Source organism: Onychostruthus taczanowskii, unplaced genomic scaffold (assembly GCF_017590055.1).
Source record: "Onychostruthus taczanowskii isolate IOZ18803 unplaced genomic scaffold, ASM1759005v1 scaffold44, whole genome shotgun sequence".
Taxonomy (NCBI): Eukaryota; Metazoa; Chordata; class Aves; order Passeriformes; family Passeridae; genus Onychostruthus; species Onychostruthus taczanowskii.
Window position 1 is genome coordinate 676992 of NW_024501903.1, and position 23320 is coordinate 700311.

At 48.1% G+C, this 23320-nt stretch overlaps 1 protein-coding gene across 1 annotated transcript; it reads left to right on the top strand.

The window, feature by feature from the left end:
• Positions 1-11599: 11599 nt before the first annotated feature.
• LOC121341018 (solute carrier family 2, facilitated glucose transporter member 3) lies at positions 11600-22486 on the top strand. Its single transcript, XM_041414168.1, has 10 exons — positions 11600-11731; positions 14622-14717; positions 15981-16141; positions 16435-16675; positions 16829-16991; positions 17635-17822; positions 18185-18289; positions 18715-18816; positions 19039-19242; positions 19756-22486. Exons 1-10 carry the CDS (start codon positions 11717-11719, stop codon positions 19945-19947), a joined length of 1467 nt encoding a protein of 488 aa, XP_041270102.1. The 5' UTR covers positions 11600-11716; the 3' UTR covers positions 19948-22486.
• The last annotated feature ends 834 nt before the right edge of the window (positions 22487-23320 follow it).

Genomic DNA, 23320 nt, shown 5'->3' on the forward strand with positions numbered 1-23320 from the left:
TGTAATCAGGCATTCAGAGCAGCATGGGTTTCTCCTTCCGTAGCAACTTGTGGATCTACAAACACCATGTCTAGGAATGTAGAAAATGGTTCCCTTCATGGAGAAGCTGAACACTGGTCTCTTGTTCTGGGGTATTGCACCAACCATAGAGCTATCCTGTCAGTGGAGAAAAAGCAGCTACTAAAGAATCTGCTCTTTTTTTTAGAAGTAAGAGAGGGGTGAGTGCAGGTTCAGGAAAGCAGAGGCTGCAGGCTGCCCCTCTGAAGGAAGGCACCTCTCAGCAGTTCTGACTTCTGCAGTGTAACCTGGAGAGTGCTGGGATTTACTGTTTTCCTCTGTGTCATTTTGTGTTATGGCTCCCCAGGGTATTATTTTTTCTCCTTCTGGGCTCTTGGTTTCCATTTAAGGGACTGAGAAAGTCCCAATTCTGCAATGCTCAGCATTGTGGCATCTCAGACTGGGAGACTTTTTATTTCTCTTTTGTGTCAGTTCTACATCTGATAAAGGCTTTTTACTCCTTTCAGTGGGGTGCTGTGAAAAATCAAGACTGTCAGATGCCCAGATCTTTCAGTGCTCCAGGAGTGGTGTAATGAGTATATGCATTGTGGATGGGAGAGGGTGTACAATTAGTGACATATTTTGAAGCACTTAACATATTGTTCTGTGATCCCCTGAAGGCTAAGATACTGCCCTATCCTATATCAGGTTCCAAATGGCTGTACCAGAAGGAGCAGTAACACAGCAGTCCTTCATTTGGGGGACTTAAAGGCAGAGTCTCTGGTATCACACCTAAATTTCAATGCTTAGCCTCTCTCAGCCAGGTCCCCTTTGTTTTTTGGCATGTTTTATTTCTACCCCCTAAATTCTCCTGCTGTATTTCTGAATGGAGGGTATGTGGATGTCTCAACAGGAGATGCCTGCTCCTTGCTCTTACTTCTGAAAAATCTAATTCTGTTTTGTCTGTCTCTTCACACTGCCATTGCCAGGGAGGCTGGGTTTTCCAGGGCGGATGTCTGTCAGACTGACTGCTGTGAGGTGTTCCCTTCTTTAGAAATTCAGCTGCTTGGGGATCTGAGATATGCACATACAAATGTGTGAATAGGTGGGTCAGAATGAGGATTACTAGGAAGGACTCTGTGGTATAGTGTGGGAAGGCCTCCAGCAGCCTCACTGCATCCCAGAGGAACACACAGCCGCATGGGGGGACCAAGGGGCCTCTGCAGAGCAGCTGAGTACAAGGAAAACGACACTTAACATCCTCTAGCTGCATCAAGTACAGTCACTCACCATATCAATCCTCTTCAATCCTCGTGTGTTTGAAGTTTTCACATGTGGTACTGGTTGTGTCTGCCAAAAAGTCTGCTTTACATGGCCTCCCTCCATCCCTCCAGCCTGGCACTGGCCCAGCTGATAGCAGGGCTGCTGCACTCCCCTAAGTGCTGAGGACGTGAGAGGCTGCATGAGGATGCAGCCCAGCTCCCTCGGGGCACCTGCTGCCTCCCAAAAGGCTGATGGCACTAATCAAGGACAGAGAAGGGCAGCTCCCCACCCCCACTTGTGCCTTTAACCCTGTGGGAGCCATGATGTCTTTTCACCTTGGGATGCAGGTGAGGGATCAGAGGCTGGAGAAGGAATAGGGATGCACACGCAATGAAAAATGATGGGGGGAATGATGAGAGGGAGTGTGACTGGGGAAAGGAGGAGCCACTATGTGAAGGGCAAAAAAGAAAAACATCTTGAGGGAGAGCATATAGAAAGATGAGCACTGCTTGGAAACAGACACAGCAGTAGGGAAAAGGACAGAAAAGGACAGATGGAGAATCCACAAAGAGATGGAAGCAGACTCGACAAAAGAGACAGAAGGAAAAAAGAAGACAGTCAGCCTGAGAGAATGAGGGCACAAATGCAGGAGGTGCCAAGAGCAAGCTAGAGGAGGGTTATGTGACATACTGAGACCAAGGCACTTGGACAGTGGGTACAAACACCTGGGCCTGCCTGAGGCAGAGTTTTGTAGAAGGGAAACTACTGATGTTTAAAATTGGTGCTTAGTGGGGAGAAGACCACTGGCTGAAGATAGAAAGTTCAAAGGCTGTGTGGGTTCCTCACTCTTTCCATGTGGGTGGTTTCCCCCATATGTTCCCTGATTACCATTTTTGTACCTTTGTCAGGTGCCAGAGATATTGGATTGGCTACTGCGGAGTTCCTGCCTTGTGGCTCCTTGCCACCCTAGACCTGCCATCTCATTTCTTTAGTTCAATTTAGTTCAATAGTTCAATTTAGTTCAATGGCCAGTTCTACTTATCTGTGTCATCAACAGAGGAATCTACACTCTTCCTCATGCATCTAGTCTCTGCTTTCCCAGGTGCATTTCCCCATACTCACATTGTTTGTAGAGCGATAATGCACTTGGCAGGAGAGCTAATTCAGCAGTATAATGTCTTTCAAACAAAGTGCACCCTGTTCCCACCTGGTCAATTAAACCGGAACAAATCTGTGCAGAAGCACTGACCTGAGGCCAAGCACTTTGCCTCCTGGAAAGATGTGTGGTGACTTCCCCTGTGAACACCACCTCAGCCCTACCTGGAGCTGTGGGATGGGCAGCTCATCCCTGCTGTCCTGGCCCCTGCTGGTCTGCTCAGGCAGACTGCAGTGGGGGCAGAACCAGCTGTCATGGTGTTTTCCATGCAGCACATCCCTGTACTGCCTGCATGAAGCCCCTGCTGGAACAAGTGGTATCCATGCTTTCTCAGGGATGCTGTTGCTCTCACAGAGCAAAAGCCATGGAGTGGTGCTGAGCCTGTTTCCCACAAGCTGTCTTGTCTCTGGGGAACTTGAATCCAAAGCTCCTCCATACTGGAGATGTTTGTCAAAGGTTATTCTTGGTCCCTGACCTCTGAGCAGGTGGCCTGTACCTTGCTGAGAAACAAGGCCACCGTGAGAGCTGTTTCAGGGCAAACAAAAGTGTTATGGGAAGAGGACTTGCTGCAGTTACGTGGATTGGAAGGAGGAGGCCATGCAGCCAGCTCTGTGACCTCTCCAGCTTCCAGAGCTATCTCTGGAGAAGCCTGGGCCGGAGCAGCCACAGCTCCGGTGTGAGTCCCCCAGGAACCTCTGCAGGGAGCTGCCACTGGAGAGTACAAAGGAGCTCTCCTTCCACTTCACTGTAAAGCTGCGCAGAGCACCACTTGTGACCTACCCTTTGCAAGTGGTCATGTAAAATATTAAAAGTATTGCCCTTCACATCTGGTTGGAAAGGTACAGATTTCTTTTGAGGATTTGTTAAATAGCATTAACTTTCTTAATGCTTTCAGCAAAATCTTATCTTTACTGTTCAAGCTCTCCCTTTTTCCGGGTTTGAGACCTTATCACTGTAAGGAGTGATATTTTTTACAAAACAAAATACAAAGGAAAAAACCCCCTTCTTCATTACCTACAGAACTTCCCCTGTAGGATTTTGCTTTTATTTTTATGAATATAAAAGCTGGAGTTTGGGTAAACTTTGCTCAGTAGAAATAAACAAGAAAAATACAGGCTTTCAAAGAGGAAACAGGTGGTTACCAATACACAGAGATGCATATATAAAACCAAATATATATATATGAATGCAAGCAGAGATATGCAAACAGAAACAAAAATACAGCTATATATTATGTACACACTCATGATCATATGTGTATCTACCTCTGTATGTACAAAATAGCATGTATGCAAATATCTTCAGGTATTTAAATGTAAGCTCAGAAATAAAAGCATGTGCATAAATATGGACATAAAGCAATATGTACAAACTTTAATATATGCAAATACGATTTTATTAATATTATGAATTCATGCACTGGTAATCGCAGGCATGCTAATGTTTGTACAAGTATGCAACATCACACATTATGTGTCTGTTTATGTATCAGAATATCAAGTTACTCAGATACGAACATTTTATATAGAAATGCAACTTTAATGCAGCAGGCCCCAGAGAATCCTCCACCTGCCCACCAAAACACACCTGGGCAGCTGTGCACAGCATCCTTGCACAGCTAGGCTGGCTGAATGCAACCACTCTGGTTTTCAAAGGGGTGAGGAGGGCCACGGGCAAGCAGGTACACGCGTGTGTGGGAGTGCAAGTGAGCCATGAAAGGGTGAAGGAATGATCCTGGGGGAGGACAAAGGGCGTGTGGAGAACCCAGAGGGAGCAATACAAGAGCCAGATGGGTTTACATGAGCAGGGCAGCATCACTGGAGGGTGAGAAAGGAGGCTGGGGAAGAGACAAGAGAGCATTAATCAGGAAACGTGGTATTCCCCTGGAAAGGAAGAAGTATGACGGGACAGTTTAGAGGAGATATCCACCCTGATCTGCTGGCACCTGCTTCTGAGGGGGAGTGGGGCAGAACTGATGGGATGGGATGGGATGGGATGGGATGGGATGGGATGGGATGGGGTGGGATGGGGTGGGATGGGATGATGGGGCTGCATGCAGGAATCCCTTCTGCCCCTTTTCTGGTGGTTGACCCTGATGGCAATAGAGAGCAGGACTGGCTGCATAAGGCAGCACTTCCTGAAGACCGGTTTAATCTCGTCTTTCCTCATCTGCTCTGCCTGGATCCCAGCACAGGAGCAGCGTGAGGGGGTTTGGGACACTCTTCCTGTCGGCCCCTTTTTTGACCTGCACGGGCTGCTCCTTGTGCTCCTGGTGACTGAGCGGCAAACAAGGGGTGCAGTGGTTGGGGGGAGAGGGGAGCACTGCCCCGGGGCAGCTCAGGGCATCTCCTGCTGGGAGAGGAATGATAAACCCGGCTGCTCTAGTCTGGCTTAACCTTTGTTAGCCCGAAGAGGGATAGGGTGAGGCTCAGGTCCCGCTGAGTGTTTACAGCTAACTTTAGATTACAATAGTGAGGGCAGTAGAGAAGGGTTAGCTAGGGGCTTTGTTCTTTTCCTGGGAATCCTGCTGCTGTAATTACTTGTGATCTCAGCCATTTTCACAGTCTCTGTTCCCCTCCGCCCCGGGCTACAATCCTTCACCGTGTTGCTGGAAAATGCGGCGTGATTCGGGTCAGCTACCTGGGAGCAGAGAGCATGGCTTGCCGAGAAATGCCTCCAGAAGCGGCGCTTGCGGCCCGGCCGCTCTGCTGGGCCCGCTGTGTCTGCGCTCTCCTGTCCGAGCTGCTGCGGCCGGACCCCCGTGTCCCCGTGGGTGTGTGGGGGCCGTGTGTGGCTCTAGTGGGTGGCTTCAGCTCTGCCGCTCGGTGTGTGTGTGTGTGTGTGTGTGTGTGCTGGCCCTGCCCGTAGGTTTCTCTTACGAATGCTGGGGTGTGAGAAACACGCCGAAAAGGGGACGAGAGATAAGGCCGCTCGCCCTGATGAAACACCTCCACTCCGTGCCACGGGTGCAGGCCCGGACTGGCTCTGCGCGCCAGCAGGCAGCATTCCCCAGCACCCATTCCACTGGCGCTGGATTGACCAGGCTGGGCATAAACTGTGAGGAAGCCTGTGCCTTCTGATCGGTATCTGTGTGGCTGAAACGCTGCAGCTGGTTAAGCAGCTAGAGCACATTGTCGAGCTGCACTCTTCAAACTTCCCATCATCCTTCCCTCAGGCTGGCACAGTGCCCCGCACGTACCAAAGAGAGTTTCTTCTTATGTCTTGCAGAGGAAAAATGTTCCCCACTCTCCTTAAGACATAACATTTTACCATCTGAATATAGTCACTTCTTGACTAATATGAAGTAAAGATTAGTTTTGTGAAGATCTAGCAAAAACAACCCAGTCCTTACACATGTTCTGCTCAGTCCTTGGGAAAAGGAAGGAAGCAGGGGGGGCTCAGATGAGTGGCAACCCTGATTCCCTCTCTCCCACACCTTCTGTTCCTCGCCAGACCTCCTCATGAACTGAATCCCCTAGTCCAACCACTCTCCTGAACTGGGTTTATCTTCCTATAGTACTTTGCTAGGAAATTTCCTTTTTAATTTCATGTCTTGGTACATTTTTTTTTTCTCTGCGTATGCTGATGGGCTCTAATTGAACTTCACTAGCCAAGTTGGTTTCTTACATTGCCCTTCAAATTTAGTTTCTTGCTCAGGGTGGACAAAACCATAGTGTGATGCAGTGACTGATACAGAAAAAAACCCCACACCACATGTGTTTTGGCCAAGCCTCTTGCTCTTGCAGCCCTGCAGCCTCCTGATAGCTCACCCCTCAGCTCCCATGACAGCTCTGCTGCTGTCTCCACCACCCCAGATCCTGCAGCATCCCAGTTCACGACTGGGACACGGGCTTTGGGGCAGTTTCAGTTGTAGTTCACCTGTACATTCCAGAGGAAAGGAGGCAAAAACGGAGAGAGAAATCATAAGAAGGGCATTTGCTTGTGGTAAAACAAAAGTATCCTTATAACATTCTCTGTGAGTCACATGCACATACTTAATTATTGCTATTCTGAGATACAAACCAGCGCTAGAATAATATCAGATAAATAAATAGCTCAAGGAAAGGCAAATGTACAGGTATATAGCTCCTCTCTTTGCTAGAAAGCCTGGTTTCACAAGGCAAAATCAACCAGCAAAAAAAAAAGCAGGTTTATGGCTTAGATGCAGGCCGGGAGTCTTTTTCCAGTCAGAACAAAAGAAGAGGACAAGGCCTGAAGCGTTATAGGAAATGGGACTAGGAAACCTTAGAGGACTTCCAGGGGGTTGTCACGTCTTTCACATACACCAGAGTAGATTTTCAAGTGGATGCTGGTTTCCTCTCCAGCATGTGGGTTTCTGCAAAACTATTCATTCTTTTAATATGGTTAGTTCCTCTTTGTGAGTCATTGTTAAAGCATTAAATATTGGTTTCCTCTGATTTTTTTTTTTTTTTTTTACAACAGATACTTCCCCTTTTGAAACTAACGGTGAAAGTATTAAAACTTTTAACTTTGGTTTACTTCAGATTAACCAGCCAGTTTATTGACCACAGTTTTCAGACAGTAGCTTCAGCCTACACTGCGCCGTGGTTGAGGGCAGAATTTAAAGGTGCCTTGGGTTTACTGCTGCGATCTCTCCAGTGCTATGTCGGTGCTTTTTTAGCTGGGTAATTTTTGCAGCTTCCTCCTCTACCTCTCTGTCTGTTCATCTTTTCTGACTATTCACAAGTTATCCTTTTTCCTCTGATATTTTGCTGCTGTTTTTTTCCTTCCTTTTCTATTCTTCTGCCTTGTCCTTCTAATCTGCTTTAGTATTTTCTTTCTTCACCTCATTATGTCCTTTTGTTTTTGGCTTCTGTCTCTCCATTGGTTCTTTTCTCACTCGCTTAACCTCCTGTTGTTTACAGGCCAACCTACATCCCACCCATCATCTTGTTTCTCTCTTTTATCTTTCCTTCTTTTCTTCCCCCCCTCCTCCTAACCTCCTCTCAACAATAAAAGTTACTCATGGCTTGAGGGGGAAGCATCTGGCCCATGCTGGCTCTCATTCTCTCTCCTTTGTTCTGAATGCTCTTTTGTTATAAACACAACAAACAGTAAAGCACAAAATCAGCTCTCAAGGCAAACACTGCATAATAATCCTCCTTGTCCCTGCTCCTCTTATCTCTGAAGAATTTGTTCTCCAGGCAAAATAAGAAAAAACACGAGATAGGATTCGCCAAATTTGGAGGCAAAAGAGACTGGAAAGAGCTTCATTATATGGGGGCAGCACCACTGAACTGCAGCTTGGGCAGATTCAATAAAGTAGGTGAAATACAGCTTGCCAGGTGTTTGGACAGCAGTGTGATGATCCTGTGGTTAATCAATCCCTGTTGATCAGTCTGTGCTCCCATTAGGTTGTAGAGGCATGGACAGGACCAAAAAAGTTAGATTTTTTTTTTTTTTTTTTTTTTAGTACCTAATTTTTGGCACCTTCTCCTAATTTGTGCCTTGAGCCAAGGCCTTGTGTATATGGGATGTGCTTGCCAGAGAACTGTACCTGCTGGACCTCCACTGACGTTCTCAAAAAGCCACAGCAGGGCGCTTCTGTGGGGTCACATGCCAGCTCCAGTCCCTGAGATAAATTAAAATAAGAACAGGCTTGCTCATTGTTGGAGCTCTTGCTTAATGTTAGATAGGGATTCTCTGATTAAACCAGCCTTTCTCAGAAAATGTAAGCTCCCTGGAAGTGAAATGCTAGTTGGCATGCACTAGTTTAGACATGCAACAAAGCTAAAAGGAAAAAAGCTTGTTAAGCAAAAGACAAGCCTTTCCCAATCCCCACAGCTCTGTGGTTAGGATACCGGTGTTTAATGTGGGGCAGCCAGCATCAACTTCTGCTTGGGACCGGTTCTGCCTGGCCCTTCCCCTAGCAGCCTTAGGTCTGGCTGCCCACATGCCATGGGCCTCCATCCTCGCACAGTGACTGCACTTTGCATAACACACGAGTATTTTACTCACGAAAAGACGGGATGGATAGTTTTGGTGCAGTGTCAGACAGCTCTGCTAAGGAGGTGTTAAGGTACTTCCCCCAGCAGCCGATCTTCAGAGGAATTAGCCGTGATGTGGGAGGTAGGTGTGTGTCCTGGGACAGAAACAAAACTGGTGTTTAGGAGGAACAGGCTGTGATGCAAACTTCAAATCTAAATATGTGAGCATCAGCACACAGAGGCAAAACTCACCGAAATGGGTATTTTCCTGCACATTCCTTAGGGAAATTGGGGTTTCAGTGATGCATTTTGAGCTTGAGAAAGAAACAGTCTTTCTAATTGCTGTTTACTTTTCCAGCTCTGTTAAATAAAAAACGTGCTACCCATGATGTTCTGCATTATGTGTTAGAGATTTAATTTTCAGCTAAACTTTTATTGCTTCTGAATTGGACCGGTAGCTATGTATGTATTTAATCTAATCTTGCAGTTTGGATTGCTCAGCATTTGCAACAGACTTATGTGTGTTAAGAATAAACAACGAATGAGGACACTTCAGAAGAATGCAGTCCAAAGATTGTCTCTCTAAAATGTGAATATGCTTAAAGCCTCCACAAATATGGCAACTTCTCACACTAACAAGTAAATTAATATTTCCAGAGCTAATGCCAGAGTTTGGGACAGCTGGGTGATCGAATTCAACGTGGAGTTTGCTATGCTTGCAAACAAATGGAAAATAAGCTAGGAAAAAGAAAAATGTACTCAAACAAAGTGTTGGGGAATTAGGCTGGATAGAGGTGAGGCTGGACACAGCTCCTTGCTCCCAGTAGCAAGAAGGACCCTGTATTCCCTGGAGGCACGTGTATAAACCCACTCGGTGCAGTTACACAAACAGCACCAGTGACCTCTCAGGAGGAGCAGGAGGGAGCTGCAGCAGTGGGGAATGCACATATAAATATGATAAGGCGGTTCCTTCCGAGGAGCTGGGCTCAGGCAGTCTGACCGCAGCCACCAGTCTCTCTGAGGCTGGCACAAGGCTGCAGCCCCGCTCCTGTCGCTGGTACACACACAGAGGTGCGTGCACGGATGGCCAGGACACTCCTGGTGCCCCCAGGAGCCAACCTGGCACGGCCTCACTCTTAGAGACAAGCAGACACCAGTGGTACTCACCCCCGCAGAGAGCACCTCACAGCTAAAAACAGGATTTAATAACGAGATGGGGCAAACTGTGCTAACCAAGTGCAGGACACGGCTGGACACTTTTGCTGGTCGGCCAAGAATTTTCATGAAAGTGTCCCTTCTTCCCCCATATCTGTCCCTTTCCCCTCTTTGTTTCCTATCCTAAACATCCCATAGTAAGTCTCATACAATCCCAAAATGCTCTTCCCGTGCATCCTGTAAGGTGTCCGTGCCCCCGTACAGAGCATCTCCTCTTTCACAGTTTGAAAGGTGCTCCAGCTTTGCCTTTGTGCTGAATTTCACACCTGGGCTGATGGCTCTCCTGGGCTGCTGGCCCAGGCATTGTGTCCTTAATCCGGGATGTCACCTGACATTATGTCCCTGTTTTCCTCCGGGTGTATGAAAATGGAACCTTTGATGTGCTAATGGCTCTTGGGAGAGGCCGGGGGGGGGTAACTGGGGCCCTCCTTCTGCCATTGTCCCTCCGTGCTCCCCTGTGGGTGTGAAGAGGGGCTTTTGTCACACAACCGAAGAAGGAGGACTGTGCAGGCATCCCGCGCCTTTACACACTTTTTCTGCCAGCAAATAATATTTTAACAACAACAAACAGAATACCCATGAGATATTTATCAAATAAATATAACACATAAACACCCCATTAGGGTATTTATCCATCACCCTCGTTAATGCCATGAAATAAACGGGTAATTGTGAGAGTGAGTGAAGGAAAGCTTTGACCTGTTAATTTAGTTAGTGTGGCCAGGTGGTAACACCAAATAACAGCAGAATCGAATTTAAAATGCGATTGTTCCAGTTCCCCAGAATTTGATAGCAAAACTGGTGTCTGGTCTCAAGGTATTTTTCCTAACAATAAAAATCAGGGTAAGTCAGCTTTTTTCCCACTGTCCTTGCCCCCAGCCCTCAGCTGTTGCTGTTTTCTGAAGTCAAAATCCTTGACAGATTCTTAATTCAGTGAAGAATTTTATTGTTTGGCAGCGCTTTTGCTTGATTCAAAGCACGGCTCTTCATTATTCTCCTGGAAGAGTTTGGCAATTGTTTGACCTGAAGGATGGGCACTAAATGTGGGCACAGTAGCGTTTGACTGAATTGTAGACTCATCAAATGGTTTGAGTTGGAGAGGAACTTAAAAATAATTTTGCTTCAATCTCCCTGCCATGGGGGGCAGTGACACTTTCTACTTTTTTTTCTCAAAATCACATCCAACCGGGCCTTAAGGATTCCTAGGGATGTGGCACTCCCAGTTTCTCTGGGAAATCTCTCTCCCTACTACCTTCACAGTAAAGAGTTTCTTCCTAGTATCTAATCTAAACCTGCCCTCTGTCATTTTGAAGCCATTCCCCCGTATCCTGTCACTACATGCCCTTGTAAGGAAGGGCATAAGTCTGGGACTAGATCCAGCTTCAACTTTGCCCCTGTAGATTCCAGCATCGTATGAAAAATATATTTTTGGCAACCAGACAAACAAACAAAAAAAATCCCCGAAACGCAGCTACCCAGAACTGTATTTCATCCACAGCTTTGCGAGGTGGGTGGGAGCACCCGCAGAGCACAGCATTCGACTTCAGGCTACTGCCCGTGCTGTTTGCGTGCCAGCCTCTGCACCGTCACTGCCTGCCCTGCTGCTTTAGCTTACAGACCGAATAACGAAGGCATTTATTTTTCATATACAACAAATAATAAATAAAGACGCCTCTTTACGTCACGCGGCCGCTGTCGGTGCAAGCCGCCCAAAGCACTGCCTTGTGCCATTAGCCAACGCTTCGCGCGTGGCATCCGAGGTGTGGCGGCTCCTTGTGCGGCGCCTGCGGCGCGGGGAGCGGGGCCACCGCTCCATCACCGCCCCGCCCGGCCGCTCCATCCCTGCCCAGCCCGCTCCATCACCGCCCGGCCGCCCCGCACGCAAATCCCCGTCACGGAGGGGCGTGAGCTCCGGGGGGTGCTCCGCGATTGCTGTGTTTTGGTGCTGGGCTGCAGCCCCGCCCCTCCATCTCCCCTCCCACGGCTGAGCCCATAAATCGGCGGGCGGCCCGCGCGGGGCGGGCTCGCAGCAGTCTCGGGCGTGGGCGGGCGCGGAGCCGCCGCCTCTCGCGGGTTCCGTTAGGTGCGGCGGGCGGCCGTTCGTTCGCTGGCAGTCGGGCGCCGGGAGCCACCGACGATGGACACCAAGAAGGTACGGGGGCCAAGGCGGGCTCCTTCTCGCCCTCTTTCTCGCCGCCGCGGCCGCTGCTCGGCTCCCCAGGCGCTTCGGCGGAGGGCTGGCGGGAGGGATGCGGTCGCGGCCGGCGTTCGCCTGCCGCTGGCCGCGGGGATGGATGCGGCGGTGGTGCCGGCAGGGCCGCTGCTCGGCCCTTGGGCCGCTCTGCCTGGGGGGGGATGGGGCACCGCGCAGTTTGGGAGAGGTTGTCGCAGGTCGCGCGATCGATTTTTGGTTTCGTGCGCGTGGCCTGATGATGCACATGATGCTGTCCGCGTTGTAGGATATTGATCACGAGGTCAGTTTCGCTTGCGGCGCCGCACTCGGTTGGTCCCTGGGCTTAGGATGCTAAGCGGGAGATTGATGTTAAAGATATTTTTTCGGGTGGTGGCAGGATGACTTATAAAGGCATTGTTAAATGTCAAGAAGGTGGCAGAGCGTGTCCTTCCCCTCCTTCTCATACGGAAAGCAGGGGATATTTGTCGCTATCTCCTCGTCTGCAGCAGCGAGTGAGGTGTGCAGCAGTGGAGTGAGCTCATGACTGCGTGTATCTGAACGTACGAAGGGTGACGGCACATTCCCTCCTGAACTGGGGCGGGATGCTGGGGAATTACACGGGAACAGCCAGAACTGGAGGAGGCCGGGGCTCTCATCGCCATGTTGGTGGGAGATGAGGGCAGTGTGAGAGGATGAGGCAGAGGAAAGGAGAGTGTCTGGTCAAGGTCGTTCAGAGAAGCGGGGAGAGGCCACTCCTGCCGGGCTCAACAAGTTGTGCAGCTCTCGGGTTGGAGGCACTGAAGGAGGGGAGCTGGTGAGGAGCATCCCCTGGAAAATGAATGCTGCCGACGCCTGTGGTCGGAGGGAGGGGTGGCGGTTTGAATTCCGTGCTGGTGCACAGACCTCAGCCTTGAGCCTCTGGATAGAGTGGGTGTAGCTGTACTATTTCTGAGCTCCCTGTTTGCCTTTTGGGAAGCAAGGCACTTGCAGCACTAACAAATGATCCATACATTAGATCACAGTCTGGCTCACTGGAGGGGATGGGTCATGCCATGTGATGTCTAGGTGGTGGGAGGCTGGGCAGGAGATGAATAGCAGGCAACAGCCAGGCGAAGGAAGTATGAAAGCCAGTAGAACTAACCCTGCAGCTCATTTATATACCAGGTAAGTGAGGGGTGCCCACACAGCAGGGACCCCGTGGTCCCTGCAGCACCCAGAAGAAAAAGGCCACTGTGGTCACTGCTAGCCATGACAAAGCAGAGTCCTGGGGGAAAGGTGCTCCTGTGTGAGCCATGTGGAGAGTTGGGGCTGGTCTGCAGCTTTGCCATACCTGCTGGCTAGAGATGGTCTGGCCTGGAGTGCCAAAACTGCCTAGATATTATAATGCTTTTCCATAGGCATCCAGAGCTGTGTCCTTGTGGTTCTGTGCCAAATTTCCTTGAGATAAAAATGAGGGGAGCGGTCACAGGGTGCCCGGGAGAATGCCTGGATTGCCTAGGGTGTGTTCACGTGTGAATGCTACCTCCGTGCTCATCTGCCCCCTGTCCACTCTGTCGCCACCGCTGACCGGGGCAGGAGGACATTTACATGATGTAGGTCGGTAGAGGAAGCCATGCCTGAGAGTCCTTTCCCCAAATTTTTGTTTATTGAGGCAGAACTGGTCGTGTCTGCGGGTTGTGCGGGCCAGAAGCACATATGTGCTGGGCTTGAAAGATTGGTAGAGGTGGCACGAGCACTGACAGGTTATTGCCAAAAACTTTGGGCAGTTTTGAGAGCTACTACTACTCCTGGAGCTGAGCTAGAAAGTGAGAGACTGGAAGAGCTGTGACAGTAGGCCCCACCTAGTAGTTTACTCTGCCAGGCTTAAGTACAATAATTGGAAAGTCTTGGAAAAGGAACTGTTAATATTTTTGGAAAAGCTTCCAATCCTCCTGAGATGGGAAGGAACACAGTCTTTCTGAACTGTGCCAACTCAGGCAGTGGCTGCCTAAGTGCCAACTCCTGAGTCACCTGCTCCCCCACACCTCCCTCAATCGGAGCTGGCTTAAATGCCACAAACTTTAAAAATGAATAAAATGTTAGATGCCTTTCGCTGACTCTGAAATTTCTCAGTCTGTGTGACTTCTGAGGTTGGACCCTTAAGCTTTCCTTGTGGCTCTGAGGGCTCAGCAGTTTTTAATTTAACAGAGATTCAGGTACACTGAAACTTCAGGGAGTGTGCTTCATTTAAGATACCAACTATTGCCACAGCTTAAAGAAAAATAGACTGGAAGCTTGGTAGCAACTGCTGCCACCTCTTGAGGCACGCTGCTGTGCCAGTGCCCTGGGGCAGGGATGGGAAGCCCTTGCCTGGGAAAAACAAGCCTGTTGCCGAAGAGAGTGCGTGTTGTAACTGTGGTGAGTGACTGCCAGTGTAGCTCATGGGCAGATCTGAGACTCAATTTATGGGAACTTGTCAGCTGGCTCAGGGGAGAGTTAGACCCTTCTTTCATGCCATGCCAGAGATCAGCGAAAGCTGCTGTAAAGCAGATCAACCCAAAATAACAGCCACTAATGCAGGCAGTGTATTCATTATAATGAGCTGAGAATAGTTGCTGAAGGTCAGGAGATAACAAAGGGGAGGCCCTGACGAGCCCTCCTACTTGCAGCCACAGAACTTTTCCTGCTGTACAGTTGCATCTCCCTTTCCGGGGAGGGGGATCCAAGGGATGCAACTGGTACTCAGCCTTGCTGGATGAAAGCCTATTCCCTGCCCTCAGAGCACTTGAACGTGGCACCTATGAGCTGCAGCTGCTCTTTATGCTGAAAAGAAACTCAAGTTGTGTAGAAGGCCAAATGAAGTAAATAATTGTTCCCTCTCTTTCCACAGAAAATCACAGCGCCTCTTATCTATGCTGTTTGCATTGCTGCCATTGGATCTCTCCAGTTTGGGTACAACACTGGTGTCATCAATGCACCTGAGAAGGTGAGAGGAAGAATGAGCTGGGGAGGTGGGATGGGTGAGGGGCTGATTGAAGACAATGGTGTAGAAAGGAGAAGGACTGTCTCCCAAGCACACAGAAATTTGGCTTTTAGTTTGTGAAGTCAGGTATTTAAAACCCCCCATTCAAATACAACATTCAACAGGAAGAACAAAGTTTTGGGGAGGGGGAAGAGCAAACAGAGAGGTTAATTCTCTTAATTAGGAGCACAGGAAGGGCAGGAGGGCTCCATCTGCCATATGTGGTGTGTGGAGGAATGTGAGCTGCCTCAGTTTTGAGTCAGAATAAACCAGCCATGTCAAAGGAATGTAGAAAGCAGTGTGCAGAAAACAGTTAAGGGTTGGTAGGCATTACAGCTGCCCTAATTTAGTTTATTTTACTTGTTTATTCATTCCTTGTGTTAAGTATAGATTCAGTGCTTGTAAAAGGGTTGTGACTTGGACATTTGACCAAATCATCCCATGACTGTAGCCTAAGAAACAAGAGGTGAAGAAAATGAGAGATGTGGTTTTCATGTAACTTTAAGATGGTTCCTCTGTCAAGAACTGAGTCACGAATACCACATCCACCCTCTCTCCGGGAAGAGATGTTCACGACCGCATGGGGGATGGGGTCAGTCCTCCCTAATTAATGTCCTGCTGCCATCTGCTGGGGGCAGACACTCTGTCCCCCCCAGCCCATGCCAGAATTTACCTCACTAGCTAAGAGGATGCCTGGGAAATCAGCAACGTGGCCCTGTCACATCTGCCCTGGGACAGCGTTATGTAAAAAATAAACAATTTTTTCAGGCTTACTTCAGTGAAACCTTGTGTGTCTCCAGCTATTTCTATACCAGAAACCCTATCCCTGCTGTCAGTGTTTTGCTATTGCCAGAAATGTTCCCATCCACTCGCTGGTCATGTTTTCTTGTTCCCTTTCATTCCCAACTGTCTCCCGCCTCCTCGCAAGAACCACCAGTGACTCAGATCTGAAATATTCAGAAGATAAGCCTGTTCTCCTTAATAAACGCTGCTGTCCTGTGGGTACCCTGCCTGCCCCTCCACTCAGTGAAGCACTCTCCCTCATCATACTGAGCTACTGCTCAGTGAAAGCTCCTCCTTCTGTGCCCTCGTCTTCCCCTTGTATAACTTGTTGTTGCCTTTTTGGGTCACTGGGAGCAGGAAGCAGAAGGAAGACAGTGTCCCCTCTCCCCAGTGTAAAATGCCTCCCTCTGGATTGTAACTCTTGCTACCTGACTCCTCTTGCAGATCATCCGGAAGTTTTTCAACAAAACCCTGTCAGAAAGGAGTGGGACGGCTGTCTCCCAAGAACTGCTCACCTCTTTGTGGTCACTGTCTGTGGCCATCTTCTCAGTAGGAGGCATGATTGGCTCCTTCTCAGTCAGTCTCTTTGTAAACAGATTTGGCAGGTAAGTTAGGAAGTGGAGGATGCAAGCTGTTGGGGAACTTTTCCCTTTACAAAGGAGTGTTGGGAAGAAGAGGGCAGAGGTGGGAAGAGATGTGTGGGAGGGGAGGAAGCAGGAATGTGTGGGCTGCAAAAAGAAAGATTGCAGGCCAAGGCAGGATCTGAATGGGAATTATTCCATTCTCTTCCCACCCCTGAGATGGGATATCATGGGCAGGTTTACATTTTCCCCTCTCATGATGTTTTTCCTTCTGTATTGCCAGTTTAAGCTCAGTCTTGACATCTTTACCCTGGCAGGAGGAATTCCATGCTGCTGGTGAATGTCTTGGCCTTTGTTGGTGGCCTTCTCATGGCCTTCTCTAAGGCAGCACAGGCAGTGGAGATGTTGATTATTGGCCGCTTTGTTATTGGTACCTTCTGTGGCCTCTGCACCGGCTTTGTGCCCATGTACATCAGCGAGGTCTCGCCCACCAGCGTCCGCGGAGCCTTTGGCACCCTCAACCAGCTGGGCATTGTTGTGGGCATCCTGGTGGCTCAGGTAGGCCTGGTACAACCTGATCCTGCCCTCGGGTGGGGCAAGGAGGGCTTTACTTGCCATCAGGTGCAGAGTGTGGATCCTGTCATACTGGGGTGGGGGTGAGGAATTGAAGTGTTTGAAGTCACTCTTATTTCTCTTCTGTTCTCGGTGTAGATCTTTGGACTAGAGGCCATCATGGGCACTGAAGGACTTTGGCCAATGCTTTTGGGGTTCACCATCCTCCCAGCAATTCTGCAGTGTATTGGTCTTCTGTTCTGCCCTGAAAGCCCCCGCTTCCTATTGATCAACAAGATGGAGGAGGAGAAAGCCCAAGCAGGTAAGAACTCATCTCAGAGGGGCAGGGCAGTGTTCTGGCTCCCAGCCTGCGCTGAGCTTGAGTGGGAGGCGAGGACTGATCCTGGTGCCTGTGGTGAATTAGGGTGTGACTCCTGGAGGGCATCAGGCCTGGCCTACCTTCCCATCCTTTAGGCTGCACCAGTGCCAGGGAGCATGAGAAACCTGGCATCCCAACAGAGGCTCCAGGTGGGATCAAGATGTGAGGAGTGGCATCTAGCCTGGTGGGATGTAGCAGGACCAGCTGCTGCTGCCACTCTGCCAGCTCCTCCTGAAAGGCAGGAAATAGGCTGGCATTTAACAGGGAGCTTGGAGGGCTGGGGTGAGCTCTGGCAAAAGCGTGAACAGAATTTCAGGATCAAACATAAGCTTGGAGATCAATCAACATGAGCAGGACCTGGGCTTGGTTTCTGTGCTGTTCGCAGTACCCTGACCTCTGGGCTGAAAAGAAGAGCAAGGCTGCCAGCAGAGGCTTGGCCTTTCCCATGCAGCAGGCTTCAACACCAACTGGGGGTGCTCAGTGTTCCTCCCGTGCCCTCCCTGAAGTAGCAGGATGGGACACACACACCTCCCCTGGCCAGTAGGCATGTATCTCACACATGACATGTTTGGATTCTTCCCTCTAGTTCTGCAGAAGCTCCGTGGTGATCGAGATGTGTCTCAAGACATTGAGGAGATGAAAGAAGAAAGTGCTAAAATGTCCCAGGAAAAGAAAGCAACTGTGCCAGAGCTTTTCCGTTCTCCAAACTACCGTCAAGCCATTATCATCGCCATCATGCTGCAGCTCTCCCAGCAGCTCTCAGGCATCAATGCTGTGAGTTATCTTGCTGTCCCATCTTCTGGGCCTCCCTTATCTCTGGCTAAACTTGCACTTGCTACTGGTGTGGAGAGAGCTCTAAGTCCCAAAACATCTTTGTGCCTTGACTGGCGGTCACTGTTTTGTCATCTGGCAAAGGTGCTAAGACGGAAAGTGAATATTAGGGCTTTCACTTTCCCCTCGTGCACCCTGGTGAGACACTGTAGCCTTGCACCAAGTGACTGAAAGCATGCTGTTTTATAGTGTGGAGTGCTGCTTAGAAATTCCCTGATGGGAGTGCAAGCCATTAGGCAGAGGATGAGGGACGTGCTCTCAAACATGGAATCGTGACTGTGTCGAACTTTCTCTTCTCTTCCCAGGTATTCTATTATTCCACGGGGATTTTTGAAAGAGCCGGTATCACACAGCCTATCTATGCCACCATTGGAGCTGGTGTGGTGAACACAGTCTTCACTGTGGTGTCGGTGAGTGGGACAGGGCTGTGTCTGCCTGGGCGTGTCCCTGGCAGATGGGACTGCAGACAAGTAGCCAGGTGGTGGCAAAGCACTGGGCCATGCACTGACCTGTGGGAGCAAAGACCTGTGTGCACCAAAGATAGCATGGTGGGAGGAGAAATGGACAGAAAGAGATGTTGTTGTTATCTTGGATGAAAGAGAAGGTGGAAAAGGAGTGTATGTTGGGGAAAGGAGTGGTGAGAGAAAGCAGTAGCAAGAACCAGAGTGGAAGAACTTGTGCTGACAGTGAAGCAGCCTGGTGATCTGCACTGAGATCACCATGGTCTCTGAGGTTTATGGGCAGATAAGGAAAAGATGCAGGAGATACTGGGCAAGGAGCTCTGTCCTGCTTTTGCTGCCAAAGTAATGGACATGTTTTTCCTTCTCCTTTCCAGCTGTTCCTGGTGGAGCGTGCAGGACGCCGGACCCTCCATTTAGCTGGTTTGGGTGGCATGGCTGTGTGTGCTGCTATTATGACTGTGGCTTTAGCCCTGAAGGTGAGTGATCGGTGTTACTGTCCAGGCTGACTCCAGCAGAAACCTATAAGAAAGCACATCTGCTTTGCTCTGCAATACTGCTCTGTAGGCAGATAGAGCCAAGTGTGCAGTGGAGAGAGCAATTTTCTTACTCTGGGAACTGCTACAGTGTTTGCAGTGCAGCTGAGAAAGTTGTGACACTAGGGATGGCATTGTGCTGATCATACTTTGTTCCCTTGCCAGGATGTCGTGGATTGGATCAGATACATCAGCATTGTTGCCACTTTTGGCTTTGTGGCTCTTTTTGAGATTGGCCCTGGCCCTATCCCGTGGTTCATTGTGGCAGAGCTCTTCAGCCAGGGCCCACGACCTGCAGCCATGGCAGTGGCTGGTTGTTCCAACTGGACCTCCAATTTCTTGGTGGGAATGCTCTTCCCCTATGCAGAGGTAAGTCCTGGTTTATAAAGTGCTGTGAGAGCACTGCAGCATTGGAATAGGCATCCAGAAAAGTAGTAGAATCTGCATCTTTGAAGACTTTGACATATGACTATTTGACCTTTAATAACCCAACCTCTCCTGGAAATTGTCCCTGCTTTGGGAAGAGTGCTGGTGAGTCTTCCAGAGGTCTCTTGAGTCAGTGTTATGATTGTTACTGGAGGCTGTTGCTCACCTTATATTCTGCTGTCTTAATTGGTTGCAGCTTACAAATATTTGGAAGAGCCATCTTAGTTAGCACATCAGGGCTTTTGCTTTAAAAGCATAAATTTTGGCCACCCTCAGGAAGATTAAAGACCTTTAGAAGCCCATAGGAATGTGATTTCAATTTTCAAAATGCTGTGATGAGAAAAAAAGTCAGTAAGGGCACTGTTAGAGAAAGGTGTTGGATTTTTAACCTCTCAACAGCAAATGACCTTACCTGTAATATACAAATAAAACCTTTTGTGTTTGTCCTCCCTGCAGAAACTGTGTGGCTCCTATGTCTTCCTCATCTTCCTTGTTTTCCTGGTCATCTTCTTTGTCTTCACCTTCTTCAAAGTGCCAGAGACCAAGGGCAGGACTTTTGAAGACATCGCCAGAGGCTTTGAAGGACGAGGAAACAACGGCTCGTCACCCCAGAAGACCCCCATGGTGGAGATGAACAAAGCTGCCTAAGATCCACGACACACCCGTTCTTTAACTCGTTCATGCTTAAAGAGTCATTAAAGGAATGAGCAAAGAAAACCATGAGAACTGGGACGTTTTTCCCCTCCTCAATTGCTGCTATAATCTTCTTTTCACCCACATGCTCGCCCATTCTGCCAGGCTTGCCAGCATTAAGCAAATCTGATGGGTGATCTGCCATACTGGAAAGCACCTGGCACTTGCAAAAATAATCTCATCTTTCCTGCCACAAACATCAGGAGAACAGAGAAGAGCTGGCAATATTTTTACTTTTCTCACATAAAATTGCCATTTGGGGTTAACATACTTAATGCACACAGTGACCATAATGTATTTGAACCTAATTACTATTTTTGTAGTGAGTTGAAGTGACCCGCTAAACAAGTCCCCAGCCCTTTGAGTCTACACTGTGTGCGTGTGTATGGTGTTACACTGGAATTTAGCAAGCTTACCAAAAAGCCATCTTGCTTTTTCCTATCCAGTGTGCACTCTTTTTAGCCTCAGGAAAAAGGGGACCAAGTCACATGCATATTTTTTCCTGCTCTCTTATTTTTTGTATAGACAGACTGAAAGCATACTTTTACTTCAGTTTATTTATTTGTATGTCACTTTGTAAATATTTATTTTTTTAATGGTGTACAAAAATGTACAGATAAAGAAATTGGAGACGTTTAAGAGAAATAGCTATTCTAACAAAAGATGCTGTAGACTTGAGGTGCAATAAGACTGTAAAGGAGAAATGTACTAAAAAAGGAGATTGAGCATTTTAGGTGGTATGTACAGCAGAGCCAATTATGCACATCACCTTGAAGTTATTTGTGCCCTCTGGAAAGAAATTCGACGAGTTCTGTATTTGGGGGAAGAGGTATGTTTCTGCATTAAAATATCTTATTAGGGGTTTTTGGTGGCTATTTTAAGTAATGGTTCTCAAGTGTTGATGAGAGTGTGATATTGCATCTTAAAATGGCGTTTGTTGGATTATATTTTCAGACATGGTTTTAAGCATTCTGTGGATGATTGAGGGTGGTGATTGCAAACCAGAAGGTAATTTTTCCTGCCTTCTCTTAATTTTATTTCTTTTTGGCTTCTCTGTTATAGTCTAGTACGTCAAAAATTCTGAAATTTGCAGACTGTCATTCAAAGGAGCGCAAGGATAAAAATTATTTTTCAGAGCTGTGTTTTCTTAGCAGTTGTTCCTGTAAATATTACAGAAGCATGTAGCATGACCCTCCTGGACACAGGCATGGTCAGATGTGGTACATGTAGGTTCATAAGAGCAGAGATGCAGGACTAGATACCAGAGCTACTGGAATTTGCTGGTTTAGCAGAGCGAAAGGTCTGTAGTGCTCAGTCCCCTGCTTGGTTGAAGGCCAGATGTTTTTTGCCCCATATATCCTCTCTGGAAGGTCTGCATGATGTTGTGGTGCTCACCAGTGTGCTTTGTAGACGTGTACAGCTCTGTTATCGTGCCTCTGTTCAAAGGGATGTGGCAGGCAGTAATTGTTCATCAGTAAATGTCGGTCTCCTTGCTTGTCATTCCGCTGGGCAGTCGAGTTTGTGTGTCCCCCACCCTTGGTGCCCAGCTAGCACAGCTCAGGTCAGGCAGGCAAAAAGTAGCACCTAGGGCACACCTGCAGTCAAGGAGGGGCAGCTTTAATCACTGCAGCGTTCTGTGACAGGCTCCAGGCCCGTGCCTGTCCAGACCTGCACACAATAACTAAAGGTAGCACAGAGGTAGGTCCAGTTTCAACTCCTGCTCTTCTGAGATCAAGCTGCAGTTTTTGGATGTGGTCAAACTCTGGTCGACCTGCTGGAATTCATCACTGGATATCCTAGAAGAGAGGTAGGCCCACAGATTCTGAGGTGGTAAAAGAAAGAAAGGCTTAGAAAGGTTGGAATGACAGCAAGACTTTTGTAGCATGGATAGCCCAAGCTTTCTTGCCAACATAATGCTTCAGAGCAGGTTAGAGAATTCCCATTGATATATATTCTGGGGGGGTCTGTGTGACATTTTCAGTAACTAGTGATGACATTTCTACCTTCCCTAATGAGAAACAGTTGCAAAGATTAGTTAAATTTGCTGCTGTTAAATGCTTCCTGTGAATTAATTTGAAATGCCCCAGCTTTGCACAATGCAATCATATTACATCCAGTTTTCTCCAAGCTTTTTATTTAGACTTACATGCCAGATATTTATTCCCAGAAGTATTATATAAGATGTCTCTCCCAATTTTGATATTCTGGCTCAGTTACATAGATTTCTGTGCCCTTCCTTTGACCCTCCAGCACATCCAGACATGATATTTCTATATGGGTATCTGTATGTTAGGAAATTCCCCCCACAGCTGTGCATAAGAGCATTCCATACTTTGCATCAGATGTGTGTTGGCTTGGACTGAAATGTGTAGGCCTTTCTCACACGGTATCTTATTTTCTTTTTCTGTAACGGCATTGTGAATATTTCGGATGGATTTTATATGCTTATTAATGTGGTTGTTTCCTGGTTTTGAAATAAAAAATATGAAATAAATATCTGATTTGGATTTTACCTTTATCCTGTAGGTCTTCTCTTATTCTTTTATCAAAGCCTGGGACTGCATCCTGAAATGTCACCAGCATCTACCCTGCAACCTTTTTGGGTAGCTAAGCACACTCTGTATTTGCTGTTTTATCCTACTGAAAGTGATAATTTCTCTCAGCATCTATGCAAATCATCTTTAATTCCTTTACTACTATTTCTTAGCACTTCTTAAACTAAAAAGATGTGCTTCTCTGGTTCTTGTTTGCCCAAATCCTTTTTGTTTGTGTGCAAATACTTTTCCAATGTAACATGAAGGAAGAGAAGTGACTGGAGGTTATGAATCCTGCCCAGAGCTAAAAAACCTGAGACTTCTGCCCCTGCTCTTTTCCTACTGTGCTCCACCTTTTCTGCCAGGAGGGACAAGGACCCTTTCCTCTGCAGCTGATGCTTTACTCTCTCTGTTTGGGATGTGACCTTCATGTCCCCCTGTGAGCTTGTACCTATGTACACTCAGTGGTGGATATTGGAAAGGAGCAGGGGTATGGAGGGAAAAAACACCCACTGCCCCAGGAGCTGATCCCATAGCTCAGGGACTGCAGCATTCCTTGGACCACTCTCAGGTCTCTGGGCTGCTCTCAAAAAATATGTGAACAAAATATCCTTCAGTAGAAGAGGACGGGATTAACTGAAAGGAAGGAAAAGATGGCAGACCCCAGAGTACCTTAGAGCAGGAATATGGCTAATATGACTCCAGAGTCAGCAGGCTGCTCAAAGCCTGAAACAAGGAGAAGGTAGGGAACAATGTAAAGTCTGAACAAGCTCAGCAGAGCGGCGATCCCATGA

Excerpts from the sequence above, each read along its gene's own strand:
- LOC121341018 (XM_041414168.1), top strand. Across the intron at positions 18,817-19,038 it reads CTGTGGCTTTAGCCCTGAAG|GATGTCGTGGATTGGATCAG; the intron begins GTGAGTGATCGG and ends TTCCCTTGCCAG. Across the intron at positions 19,243-19,755 it reads TGCTCTTCCCCTATGCAGAG|AAACTGTGTGGCTCCTATGT; the intron begins GTAAGTCCTGGT and ends TCCTCCCTGCAG.